The sequence below is a fragment of the Numida meleagris genome, chromosome Z (genome assembly GCF_002078875.1).
Source record: "Numida meleagris isolate 19003 breed g44 Domestic line chromosome Z, NumMel1.0, whole genome shotgun sequence".
Classification (NCBI taxonomy): Eukaryota; Metazoa; Chordata; class Aves; order Galliformes; family Numididae; genus Numida; species Numida meleagris.
Window position 1 is genome coordinate 25195090 of NC_034438.1, and position 13397 is coordinate 25208486.

The window sequence follows — 13397 nt, forward strand, 5'->3', positions numbered from 1 at the left end:
GAAAACTTTGCTTCCCATTAACAATAGCTAAGGACTATTATTGTGTACGTGCAGACAATGAAGAGTGCAAAAGTTGCAAGTCTGATTGGCTTGTTACTGTTTTTTGACACTTTCAAACTAGTTTCATACTGGTTTGTGAGGTTTATTGTGTGCTATCCAAATATAGCATACTTTTCTTGCCTAAAATGAGATTTTTTTTTCCAAACATGACAAAAAACAGCTCTGGTCCATAAAGACACAAAACTACACAGCTTCCATTGAAAACGAATAGGTAAGTTTCCCACCATCTTCGTGGATCTTGATATGGCATGAAGAGTTGTATGGGAAATGCTGAGTCATGGCCTGAACCACTGATTGAGCACCTGGAGAAAAGACCCAGTCAGCCCTGGTAGCACAGGTGAAGGCAATTCACCTGTGTGACCAGAAGGGGTGGAGCCTGGCTCCACCTCTCTTAGACCTCATTTAAGGGCTGACTGCCACTGACGACAGATCTCCTTCTGGAGATTCCTCCTTGGTGGAGCTTCTCCTTGCAAACCCAGAATCTTCTGATATGGGTGAGTGATCTTCTTACCTTCCTTTATAGCACCTTTCTATCGTGCCAGACCTTCCGTCTCTTTTGTAAGGCCTTTTCTATCATGTTGATCTTTCTGATCACTGCAAGAGTGTATGAGGATCCTCACAACCAGGAACTGCAACAGGTTGCCCAGAGAGGTGGTAGACATCCTGTCCCTAGCAACATCCAGGAAGGGCTCTGAGCAACCTGATCTAGCTGTAGATGCCCCTGTCCATAGCAGGGGAGTTGAACCAGATGATGTTTAAAGGATCCCTCTAACTCAAACAATTCTATGAACTAGAATCCCAAGCAAGAAGCTTTGCAACCTGAATCCAACCAAAATCCAGTCCATCCTGAACTTGCAGAATGATTCTCTCCAGGGCAATCAGTACCCACTGATGTTCATTATCTGCTTGCTCCTGGTCAGGCTAAATTAAAATCACCTTTGGTGAAAACACTGAAGTAATTATCACCTAAAAGTTGCACTGCCCAAGCTAGTGCTATGCTTAGTATTACAAAGCCTTCGCTTCCTACCCATGAAATGCAGTGTGAAGATCATGCTGGACTGAGTAAGGCTCTCAGAGGAATATCTAGAGTCATGCACCTGCTGCGTCATCGAAGTCATCCATATACCTTATAATCAAAGTGAGCTATATACCTTGTATTGTAAATTTCTGTTTACAATTGCAATGATAGATGCATGGTTCTCAACTGCTATCAACTGTGAACCATGACCACTGTTTCTGCAGTTCAGCCACTCACTGAAAGCTACTAGCTGATGCTGCTTGGAACCGTGGTCCAGCCTGGTCCTGATCCTGACAAGGGCTTATACAGGTACTTGTATCACTCTGCTCACAACAGGAGTGCACACAGCACAATCACTCAGCCAGAGTGCAGCCTCTGACAGAGCTTGCTACACAAGCAAGCCACTTCATCCCAATGTATAGTGCCAGCCACGTAAGCAATGGCAAACTTTTAGCTAATTACTAACAATCATACTTAAATATTCCAGCTGTCATACTTCTGATCTTAAGAATGTATTTGTGTTGCATTTCCTTTTCAGCTGTAAATGGCCCTTGCTCTAAGGTACAGAAGGATGCAATCCAGGAATAAAACAGTATTTTAATTGGGAAGTACAGCTCTACAATCCTTACGGAGGCAAATTGCTAATGCTTATTTCAATGTCTAATTGAAATAGGTGGAAATTTTGCCACATTAAGAAGTCTGGGCTCAATCTTGAAACAATTCACACAAAACATTGTTCTCTTTTTAACCCTGTCTTTATTAACTAGATTTACTTTACTGGAGTTCACAGGCTGCAGCGTTGATTCAGTTAAACACTGCCCTCTCCTGGAACCTACTGACATTTTTCTGGCTCTTGCAACAAAATTTGTTCAGACCTTTCTGTTCACTACTCATGCCACAACATTTTTTTTTTAAAGAACAATTTTGGTTCAATATTGGAGAATCGATGCTTTGTAGGGAGTGTAGTGACTTGCACATCTCTCATAGTGCTTAATTTGTGTTCCACTGTGATCTACTTACAGGTGTTTAATGTCATATGAAATGTGATCTTCCTGAACAAACATAGTATATATATTTGTGCCAACTTTCCAGAGTTTTCAGAGAGTTTAACTTTATGGAAGAAGAAACTGTACCTTCTACAGAGTGTGTCGTCCTGCAGGGCATTTCTGGATCTTCCACTGGCTCAACCTGGTTTGAATTAATACTCTATTAAAAAAAAAACAAGATATAGTAATTTTATTTGATGCCCACAACATTTATGTTAAAACTCAGAAACAAAATCAGAGGCTATCAAACAAATACAGCATAAGTAATGCTAAAATGACAGATAAGAGATTCCACAGGATACCGTAGCCTTTTCCCTTTCTCAAAAGGAAGAGGAAAATTATCCTCTGCTTACAGTACATAAGGGATCTAAAACACCAGATATAACATTCGTACTTCAGTGTTTGTAATTTCCTTCTCCATGAGAAAGGCAGCACAGCACCATGTAGAGTGGCCCAGAAGCCGGACAGTATCCCTACAGAGTGAGTAATTTTTACTGGTAGGAAATACACAGACACTAAACCAGGACTGGTGCCCAGCACAAAAAGCCTCAGTGCAGAAGCTGGTCCCTCCCAGACTGACACCTCCCTCAGGTATACACAGCAGTTATCATGCCATGGGCAACAGCAAGAGGAGCTCAGGTCCAGTCCCTTACATTAGCAATTACATTCAAAGAGTGTAAGAAATGGGGCTGGAGCAGAGAGTGCCTCCTTCTGTATAGTTAGTTTTGTCTTTGGTTTTATCGCTTCCTGTTCTCTTCCTCTTACAGCTAAGACTCGTATTATTTGTCACCTGTCAGAGCAGTAAACAGAGAATAGCATGGTAATCATACCACAAAAGAGGAAGTCAGTGATGACATTCTGCTGAACTTTGCACATAAAAATACATGGCTACAAATCCTATGTCTCCCTCTTGGTGGGCTCAGTCACATTTTTCTCTGCTCCCATAGGTTTGATGGTTTGCAGGACTCTTTCCTACCCCTGCAGCTACCAGGAAACTTCCCTCGGGAAATCATTAAACCAGGCAACAAAATTATTCTTCTGAATTCAAATTATCTTACTCAGTTTGGATGATCATCCTGGTTTGTCCTCTTTTACTTATTTTTTTCAACCCTGACACCTTCTTCCAGCAAATTGATCCCTCCCACCTTCCCATTGCTTCCCCCTTTCATCCTCCAACCCTTGAGTGCTCCCTGTAGCCTCACTGTCAGATGCTGCTACCTCCACTGGGCCAACCTCAGGGAGCTTGCTTGCAGTTTGAGCAATGCCACAGTCTTCCTCATCGTCAGAACTTTCTTCTCCATATTGCCCAGTGGAGTCACAAAACTTCAGGGTTTAAACCTTTTTGAACTGCAGAGCCCCTGAGGGTTTCCAGAGAAGGCAAAGTTCTTGCATGGTTAACTCAAGCTTACCAGCAGCCTTACTTGTTTTAACTTTTCCACTGCTCTTTTAAACACAAAAGGAACAGTCAAGGGGCCAATAGCAACCTGCCACCAGTGGCTGAAAAGCATAAATGAGCAAGATTGGTGTTTTCTAGCATGAATAAAAACAAAAACAGTTTGAGCTGCCCCCTTAGCCACCCATTTCACACACACAAATCTAGTGCTTCTTGACACCAAAACTGAAACAAGTTTCTTCTGTTTAGTCCATGTCTTTTTCTGAGCCGAACCTAAAATAACAGTGCAAGTATTCATGCAGTCTTGAGATATAACAAACTAAACGGACAGTCTTGGTCTGCTATGGGGAAGTTGAAAGAGCCAGTAGAGCAATAAATTCTACCTCTATTTTGAAGTGCCTACTGGAGTGACTACATGTCTTGAAATCTCTCATGCTCATCTTATGTTTTGGATCTGTCAAAGGGCTTCCAGTTCCTGCTTACAACTGAACCAAAATTAATTTTACTTTTCCTTGTGGATATAACACATAGACTAAACATGAAAGATTGCTTCCCCCCACACACGCATCAGGATGACAGCTGGTCTACAGAAAATTAGCCAACAATGTGATGTTCCTAGTTATTCTGACTTATTTCTGGTTTATTCTAAGTAGCGCAACACCAGTGCTGGGACAATGTGGGGGTAGAGTTCTCACAAACAAGAGTCTAGACGGCCGCAGCTCTAGGACCAAGCAAAACAAAAATGCACAATTGAAGGCTGGTGAGCTTGTTTCTAGAAGTACGGAATGTTGCAGCCTCTAAGAGTTTTTGTCTCTGACAGCCATGCAAACATCTAACATACCACACTTCCTTTTTCCACTTCCAGGAAGAACAAGGATTTTTAAGAAAATGCCAACAATATAAATAACAATGCATTCCTAAATGCAGCCTTGGTTTCGTTATTGGGATTAGCATTGTTTCCATGGGAAAGCCACACACAAACTGTATGTATTCTGCAAGCTACAAATACAAGTAACTGTTCGGGTTTTTTTTTTGTATTGGAGCAAATCAAACTCTTGGCAGTAAATACACAAGTCTATACAGAAAATATACACAAAATTATATTTTATGCAGTCTTTCAGGTCTCAATCCAAGGGGTCACTGGGGCCAGATGGATTGCATCCTAGAGTGAGGCGGGAGTTGGTGGATGTGGCTGCCAGGCCACTCTCCATCATCCTTCAACAGTCCTGGCTAACCAGGGATGTCGTGGTTGACTGGAGACTGGCAAACGTGATTCCCATCTTCAAAAAGGGCTGGAAAGATGATCCTGGTAGCTACAGATCTATCAGTCTCACCTCGGTGCCAGGGAAGTTTATGGAACGGATAATCTTGGGAGCCATCATGGATCAATTAAAGGTCAACCAGGGGATCAGGCCCAGTCAGCATGGGTTTCTGAATGGTAGATCCTGTTTGACAAACCTGATTTCATTCTATGACAAGGTGACCCACCTAGTGGATGAAGGTAAGGCTGTCGATGTGGTCTACCTGGACTTCAGTAGAGTCTTCGACACTGTCCCCCACAGCATCCTTGTGGAGAAGCTGGCTGCCCATGGTTTGGATGGGCATACGCTCTGCTCAGTGAAACACTGGCTGGGTGGCCGGGCCCAAAGAGTTGTGGTCAACGGAGTAAAATCCAGCTGGCGGCCAGTCACGAGCAGTGTCCCCCAGGGGTCGGTACTGGGGCCACTTCTATTCAACATCTTTATTAACAGTCTTGATGAGGGGATTGAGTGCACCCTCAGTAAGTTTGCAGACAACACCAAGCTGGGAGGCAGTGTTGATCTGCTGGAGGGTAGAAAGGCTTTACAGACGGACCTGGATAGACTGGAACAATGGGCCAAGGTAATAAGTTTCAATAGGGCCAAGTGTCAAGTCTTGCACTTTGGTCACAACAACCCCAGGCAACCCAACAGGCTTGGGGAGGAGTGGCTGGAAAGCTGCCTGACGGAAAGGGACTTCGGTGCGCTGATGGACAGTCAGCTGAATATGAGCCAGCAGTGTGACCAGGTGGCCAAGAAGGCCAGTAGCATCCTGGCTTGGATCAGAAATGGTGCAGTGAGCAGGACTAGGGAAGTAATCCTGCCTCTGTACTCAGCACTTGTGAGGCCTCACCTCAAGTACTGTGCTCAGTTTTGGGTGCCTCTGTACACAAAGGACATTGAGGTGCTGGAGCAGCTCCAAAGAAGGGCAGCAAGGCTTGTGAAGGGCTTGGAGAATATGCCCTATGAGGAGAGACTAAAGGAACTGGGGCTGCTTAGTCTGGGGAAGAGAAGGATGAGGGGAGACCTTACTGCTCTCTTCAAGTACCTGAAAGGTGATTGCAGTGAGAGCGGGGCTGGTCTCTTCTCACTGGTGACAGGTGACAGGACAAGGGGAAATGGCCTCAAGCTGCACCAGGGGAGGTTTAAGTTGGATATCAGGAAAAAATTCCTTACAGAAAGAGTTGTTAAGCACTGGAACAGGCTCCCCAGCGAGGCAGTTGAGTCACCATCCCTGAATGTGTTTAAAAAACCATTTGGATGTGGTGCTCAGGGACATGATTTAGCAGTGGGTTGTTAGAGTTAGGGTAGTGTGGTTAGGTTGCGGATGGACTCAATGATCTCGAAGGTCTTTTCCAACCTGAGCAATTCTGTGTTTCTATGAAAAATGTAATGCACTCCTATTTAAGAACTAGTGTTTATAACAAACTAAGACCCACAGCATCATAGCTAAACTCCTCTACAGCACAAGTACATAGACTGTATTTTCTTGCTATGTATAATACACTAGGGTTGGTATCTGATAAAAGTTCCCAGGCATTACACCAGCACAAAGAAGAATGGAACTAAATCAAGTATTTCAGAGTACCAAGATGACTACAATGGCAATGTAATCAAAGAGATTTCAGGGGACGAGATTCACTGGAAAGTCTGCAGTGAACCACAAACATCTTGGAGTGTAAAGGAGGCTTTGATAAAGGTCTCCACATCTCTCGTCCTCCAGCTCCACTCGCACAAATAGAAGCCTACAACTGTAATTCTTCGTTACACTACCATGAGTGAAACAAGCAGTTTGTTTCAAACTAAGAGGCTATTCATGGAGAACAGCAAGGAATGACTGCCAACAGCCTGTGGCAGCCCTGGGTCAGGCTGGTTCCTACCTCATGGAGCAGTGGCCTGTTCCAGAAGTACTTCCTGAAAAGCCTCACATCTGACTCCAGTAAGTGCTTGGCCGTGTGGTCCAGTGTCAGTGTCAGAGCTGTTGACGAGCGCACAAAGCGCATGCAGGCCCCCTCGCTGATCTCCACTCTGGAAATGTCAGGTGAGTGGCTGCCCTGGAAACTGGAACAAAACGCTTGTTAGGCCAGAGCAGATGCTCTGTGTGCAGGTAGGGTGAGCACACAAGAATGGCATCCCTCCTGCAGCACAGCCAGCCAGCATCCCAGCATGCCTGCGGCAGAAAACCTGACACATCCAATCAAAGCACAGCTGGGCAAACAAATACCCATCAACAACTCCTTTCAGAACTAAAATGCAACTCAGGGTGGAAAGAAACAATGGCTGCTCTAGAAGTGCTGGTTAGTCACCAGAAAAAGAAGCCAGTAAGAGTAAGCAGTGACAATACCTACCTCTCCTCATTGCTGTAAATTAGCAACAGTACCTCTTACTGTTACTGTTGCCATTTATAGCAGTAGGACATGACTGGCAACTAGCAGGTTTTGTTATCCCACCACCGACAAAAACAGAAAGTGTCTCAAGGGAACACAGCATTGTTTGTATGTTACAAAGAATTCCTAGCAAGATGTACTCTACCAGAGTGTTAAGTGTTCCTTTTTTTTCAGACAAGCTGAAATGTGCGTAAGTCTCACATTAACTATAGGCTGTATGGAACTGGGGCTGAAAGAGCCACATTCAAAAAACATATAAATATATCCCTGTTCTGGCCTATTTCCCTGTATTTGGGGAGAAAATCAACAGGGAGGAAGGCTGCTGGCACTGAACATTTGGTGCTGTGAGACACAAGTATCATGCAGGTCTGCAGGTCCATGCAGGGCAGATGGACCAGCCAGGCAGCCCTCTGGCAAAAGCAGTCATTGCTGCACTGCTGCACTTGCTGTTGACTCTCCCTCACTAATTCCAGCCCAAGACATACAGAGGTAACAAAGTCTCCCCATGGTTTTGTAAAATTCATGCCTCTGTACCTATAAGCATCTCTACACACATTTCAAGGGATGCCTTTACGTGTAAGCAGAAGGTCAGCAGTCAGCTGCAACAACACTGAGAGAGGTACCTGATGGTTCTCTGTCACCTTATGCAGAGCAGGCTGGACACAGCTCACAGAGCCTCCAGGGCCCTCTCCTGTCATTAGCTACGCTCTAGTTATTAAAAAGTTAGAGCTCGACCGGTAAACTCTACTGGACTTTGTATAACTTATTTACTTATAACTTGAACTTTACTATTTAGTTGCATTTTCAAAGCTCAGACAATATAAAAAAAAAACAACAAACAACTCTGTTTCCCTTTCAAAAGACTCTTGTTTCACTCCTGGCTCCATATACATGCTGTGGCAATATCACAAAGCTAGGTATCCCAAAAGGCCAATGTTTCTTTTTTTCTTTCTTTTTAATATTTTTTATATTTCATGATACACTTCTACAAATGTCAGGTTCAAATTTAGCAAAAATGTCCTTTTTTTCAGAAGATTTAATATAATGTACATTGCCTCATTTTGTTAGTTTTGCACTGGTAATGGTAATAACTCTAAACACACAAAGGGAGTCACTCACAGGACAACAGTTTTTACAACACCCTCTGGACAACTGTTCTCTAGCAATCCCAGGAACGTGGATATTTGTTACTTAATAATTTCCTTTTATCTGTTTGTATTATGAAATGCTAGCATAAAAAGTCTTCCAGCTGTAAGTTAATGTAAGATGCCATTTATGAGCCAGCTTGAAAGGAAGAAAAAAAACTAATAACCCCTAACTGAATAATGACAATAGCTTAAGTCACACAGGTGCATACTTCGATATTAACACAATTAATGGACTTGCAAATGTACTAACACTTCATAAATCTGCTTTACTTGTAAATAAAAATTTACCACTTAAAATAAATGACAAGAAGCAACAGAAACTAACACAAAACTGTCAAGTCTTTTGAGAAAAACAGTACTTCCTACATCTCTTAAGAGATGAGAGATGAAGAGTATTTCAGAAGGAATAACAAGAGCAAGTGAGAAGTCTTGCACCTGGGGAGGAACAACCGCACATGTCAGTACATGTTAGGGGCTGACCTGCTGGAGATGAGCTCTTTGGAGAAGGATCTGGGTGTTCTCATGGACAGCAGGTTGGCCACGAGTCAGCAGTGTGCCCTGGTGGCCAAGAAGGCCAATGGGATCCTGGGGTGCACTAAAAAGAGCGTGGCCAGTGGGTCAAGGGAAGTGATCCTCCCTCTCTACTACACCTCCCTGGTGAGGCCACATTTAAAATATTGCATTCAGTTCTGGGCTCTTCAGTTCAAGAAACACAGGGATCTCCTAGAAGTATAGCAGAGAGCTGCAGAGATGATTAAGGGCTTGGAGCATCTCCCATATGAGGAAAGAGTAACCTGGGTCTGTTCGGCCTGGGGAAAAGAAAACTGAGGGGGGGATCTGATTAATGTTTATAAATATCTAAAGGGAGGTGGGAGGCAAATGGATGAGGCCAGGCTCTTCTCAGTGGTATGCAGTAATAGGACAAGGAGAAATGGCCTAAAACTTGAAAATACACAGTTCCATACACACATGTGGAGAACTTCTTTACAGTAAGGATGATGGAGAGTAGGAACATGTTGCCCAGAGAGGTTGTGGAGTCTCCTTTCATGGAGATATTCAAGACCCATCTAGACACCTACCTGTGCAACCTATTGTAGGGTACCTGATTTAGCAGGGGGGTGGATTCAAAGATCTCTTGGAGTCCCTTCCAACACCTGTGATTCTGTGATGCTGTTAAACAGCAAACTGTTATACTCACTTTGAGAAGACTTCAACTAGTTTGGAGTGCCCATTTTGCACAGCCAAGTCTAATGGTGTTGCTCCATCCTCATTAGGTAACGCTAATGCCAATGTCCCTCCAGGCTGGCCCACTAAGAACTCAGAAAGTTTAACCAAGCCCAATTTCATTGCAAGGTGGAGAAGAGTTTCTTTGTGTGCAGGCTCTGAAAAACACAACAGACAAATAAAATAATCACTACCAAACCAGCATCCTGTTGGCTAGGAAGCATCAAATGAAACTCTTTTATTCTACTCAGCTCAGGTTCAGACCTCTGAAAATATTTAGGCCAAACCCATCTTTTACTGAAAATAATAGGGGTAGGTATTCAAATGTGTCTGCAGAGTTAAACTGGGATATACAAATACCACCTAAGTCCAGGACATAAAGAAAACATTTTGAATTATACAACTTCGGTATTTCTCTCTTTCTTTGTATGTAATATAGCATACAGCAAGGTCCCCATATATACTACAGAAGATGGCTGAGGCTATTTTCCAGCTGCTTTGTTCTGCCTCAGCAACACATCTGGCAGCACAGCTAAGTATTTTTTTTTTTTTTTTTTAATTAAAGTTTGTAATTTTTCAAGGAAGGCTGCATAACAGAGACATCCTTAGCAGTATAGCGAGCCATAAGCTCACAGGCATGGGTAAAACATACACAATAATTCTTGTGCCCCTTCTCAGAAAGGTGGCCTCAGCTGCCAGTTCTTCCTCTCTTAACACAAAACCGTCAAGTTCAACAGAGCTGAAGCTTAAAATAAAGCAGCCGACAATATGAACTAAATCATAAGATGCTGATTCTCCATCACTCAAGCCCTTCCCTTGCCTTTATGCAAAGTAAGGTCTATTTGTCTACACACATTTTCAAACACAAAGCCTCTGCATTTGATGGGCAATAAAAGAAACTTAGCTCAAGTGCCACTCAGTTTGTTCCTTACACTGATGTCTTCTTTTGAAGCTAAGGGTTCTTTCACAAGGGTAAAGTATTTAAGAGCAGTTAATCCACCCTTCTCAGAACTGAAACTTAATAGGATTCCACTGATTTATGATACTCCACAAAAATTTATCATCCAAATTCAACTGTTATACAAACTGTTCAGACTGTTATTCAAAATTCTATGTTTCACTGATCAAGGGAATGTGAAGTTCCTGAAGCATATGTAAGTATGTGCCCCGATTTGTAGAAATAATAGAGTCAAAAACAACACCAACGTGCTGTCAAATTTTCTCTGAATCAATGTCTACAGGATAAAGTTCATATTCTGAGCAAAAGTATAATGAAGTAACATACAAATATAGTGGCTCATTGCTGATTTCCATTCATTTTAAGTACTCACTAAGTGTATCACGAGCATTTATTTTACATAATCATCAGAAGTAAGCATGAGGAGTCCTCAAAAGGTCTCTAATTCCATGCCGCAAGGCAGGATCAGCTCAACCCACTCACCTCTGACAGATGTTTGTCTTATCTGCTCTAAAACCCTCTCGGAGACGTGAGGATTTCATAACCTCTGTAGACAACCCACACAAGGGCTAATTTACTCTCACAATTACAAAGATGTGAAATGCCTAACCTAATTCACTCTGCCTCAGGATAAACCTGCTGTTTCTTGTCCCATCCATCATGGGCACAAACCCCTACTTCAGTCCTTTCCCTTTGCAGCTTCCTTTTGCATAACTGAAGGCTGTTGTCATGTATCAACTGAGGCATTTCCTCTCCAGACATCTTAACAGGAGAGCTGCCTTCTGCAAAGCTGGGTCTTCGCAAATGTCCTCTCAGAGCTGGGGACTCATCAACCTCTCTGGAAAAAGCTGGCCTTATAGTAGTTATATACATTTTAAGTGAGATGGCATATATATTATTTTTCAGAGTTTTCATACTACCTTTAAGTTCACTGAATCCAACTCAAGCGTTTGCAGAACTGCTTTGATAAACAGGGATACATCTGTTTATATATTCATGAATAAGACAATACTCAATATTTTGCTGATTTGGCCCCAGGTATTGATAATACATAAGACTGGGCTGAAATATCTAGTAGTTGTGAGTTGCAATATCTACACTCCTTGTTATGAAAGATACACCAAGGAAATTTTCAATATATCAAATCCAGTATAATCCAGTATATCAAATCAATATATCATTATCCTTACATTTACTTAATTTTCCCCTTGCACAAACAAATCACAGCAGAAAATTATGTTTTGGCACACCAACTATGCAAAATAAAGATAGCAGCATTTAAAATATGTAGCATAGCCATAAAACAAAATCTATTTCATACCTAGGGACAATCAACACAGCCTGACTTTGCAAGGAGAGACCTAGCCTAACTCCAGCATCATCTTCAAGCCCACGTGTGCTAGCCCAGGCTTTCAAAGCCTCTGACTTCTTCACAATCCACTTTGTCTGGCACACACAGCATGAATGGGGCTAAATTTCCAGGAAGGGAAAATAAGTGATGTGCAGAAGAAAGAAAAAGCAGGGCAAAAGGGTTCCTCAAAAAAGCAGCAGTGAAGAACTCATCTGTTTCTGTTTATCTTCTGTGCAGACAAGCTCAAGAAAGACCAGGACGAGATGACATTAGAAAGAACCTTCCCTGTCTTTTCTGGTCTTGGGGAAAAGGTTTCTTGCTTCATGCTTCAGCACTGCTGTTTAGTCAAGGCCAGTGCTAGCATCCCCTCTGCAGCCTGTCCCCGGGCAGCAGGAAATGGCTGCTGCAGGTGGCCCCTGCCAGCACAGACCCCAGGCCTGCACACTGGCTGTGCTGGGGTATGGGCCTTGGGCTAGGCCTTCAGCTCTAATGGTTGCAAACACTAGCCAGCTGATATGGCTGAGAATTCAGATAAGATCTAGGACATACACGCCTAAAAATTAACCACCTGGTCCTGCTGGGTCTGGGTGACTCACAAAGACACGTGAAGGTGGAGGCCTCAGAGAGGAGCTTCACAGAGACCCACACAGTGATCTGAGTCCAGATTTGAAGCCCAACAGAGCGCTGCTACCCATCAAACTCCTTGGTCCGCCTGAATCTGGGACCTTCTTCTACAGAGGACCATCTAAATGAGCATGTCTCAGGCTTCACAGAAAGATCTGCAGAGACTGTGGAAACAAAGGCCACTTTAGAAATAGCATACTTCAGTTCTGCTTCCACCTTGGCAAGATGAGATTTGAACCTACATCTTCACAATTCTTCAGATCACCTATCAGATGGGAGCCTGTCCACTTTGTTACAGAGTAATTAAAAATGAGCCCCTGAGGAGGAGGAAATCTGATGGCCTCAGGGCAGGAGACCAGGAAAGCAGCCTGACTCTAACACAGAGCACAGCTAGAAGTCACCCACACCTGGCATGCACACACCAAGCAGTTATGGTTTAGATGCACAGGAAATGTTGTGGTCTAATGCATAGCCCCCAAGCAAATATTACGCATTTCCAGGTTAAAATTTTCATTAAAGTATGGGCTTTCAGAATTGCTCCTTGAATTCTTCTGAAGTCCCACTTTAAACCTCTAAGTAGGTTCTTCGGATGTTTCTGATTAAACCGTTTTTTTCTACATAAGCAGTCATTGCATGCAAATATTTTAACACGTACTAAGCACACTAAGCATCTGTTTATGTACTAAGCACACCCCAACCCTCAGATTAAAAACATGGAAACAAAAGGGCAAACTTTACCCTGAAGTCTATTGCATGATTAAGAATTCGGCCTTGGGCCACTGAGTTTCAATGTATTTTATAATATTGTAAGTAAGTACAGACGGAGGGAGGGAAGGAAGGAAGGAAGGAAGGAAGGAAGGAAGGAGGGAGGGAAGGAAGGAAGGAAGGAA

The 13397-nt window shown here is 43.0% G+C and overlaps 1 protein-coding gene across 10 annotated transcripts in view; it reads right to left on the minus strand.

The window, feature by feature from the left end:
• ARHGEF28 (Rho guanine nucleotide exchange factor 28) overlaps positions 1 to 13397 on the minus strand; it is a 133173-nt gene that overhangs the window by 83222 nt on the left and 36554 nt on the right. For 9 of the 10 annotated variants that reach the window (XR_002433178.1, XM_021379614.1, XM_021379616.1 and 6 more), the window contains exons 5-7: positions 9549 to 9732; positions 6696 to 6876; positions 2212 to 2284 (exon numbers count right to left, since the gene is read on the minus strand). Coding sequence is in view for 9 of the 10 variants with exons in the window: in XM_021379614.1 (XP_021235289.1) it covers positions 2212 to 2284; positions 6696 to 6876; positions 9549 to 9732 (438 nt within the window). In the remaining variant the exon portion in view is untranslated. Of the gene's footprint in view, positions 1 to 2211; positions 2285 to 6695; positions 6877 to 9548; positions 9733 to 12451; positions 12474 to 13397 lie in introns of those variants that run through there. The other variant, XM_021379617.1, reaches the window with a different exon arrangement.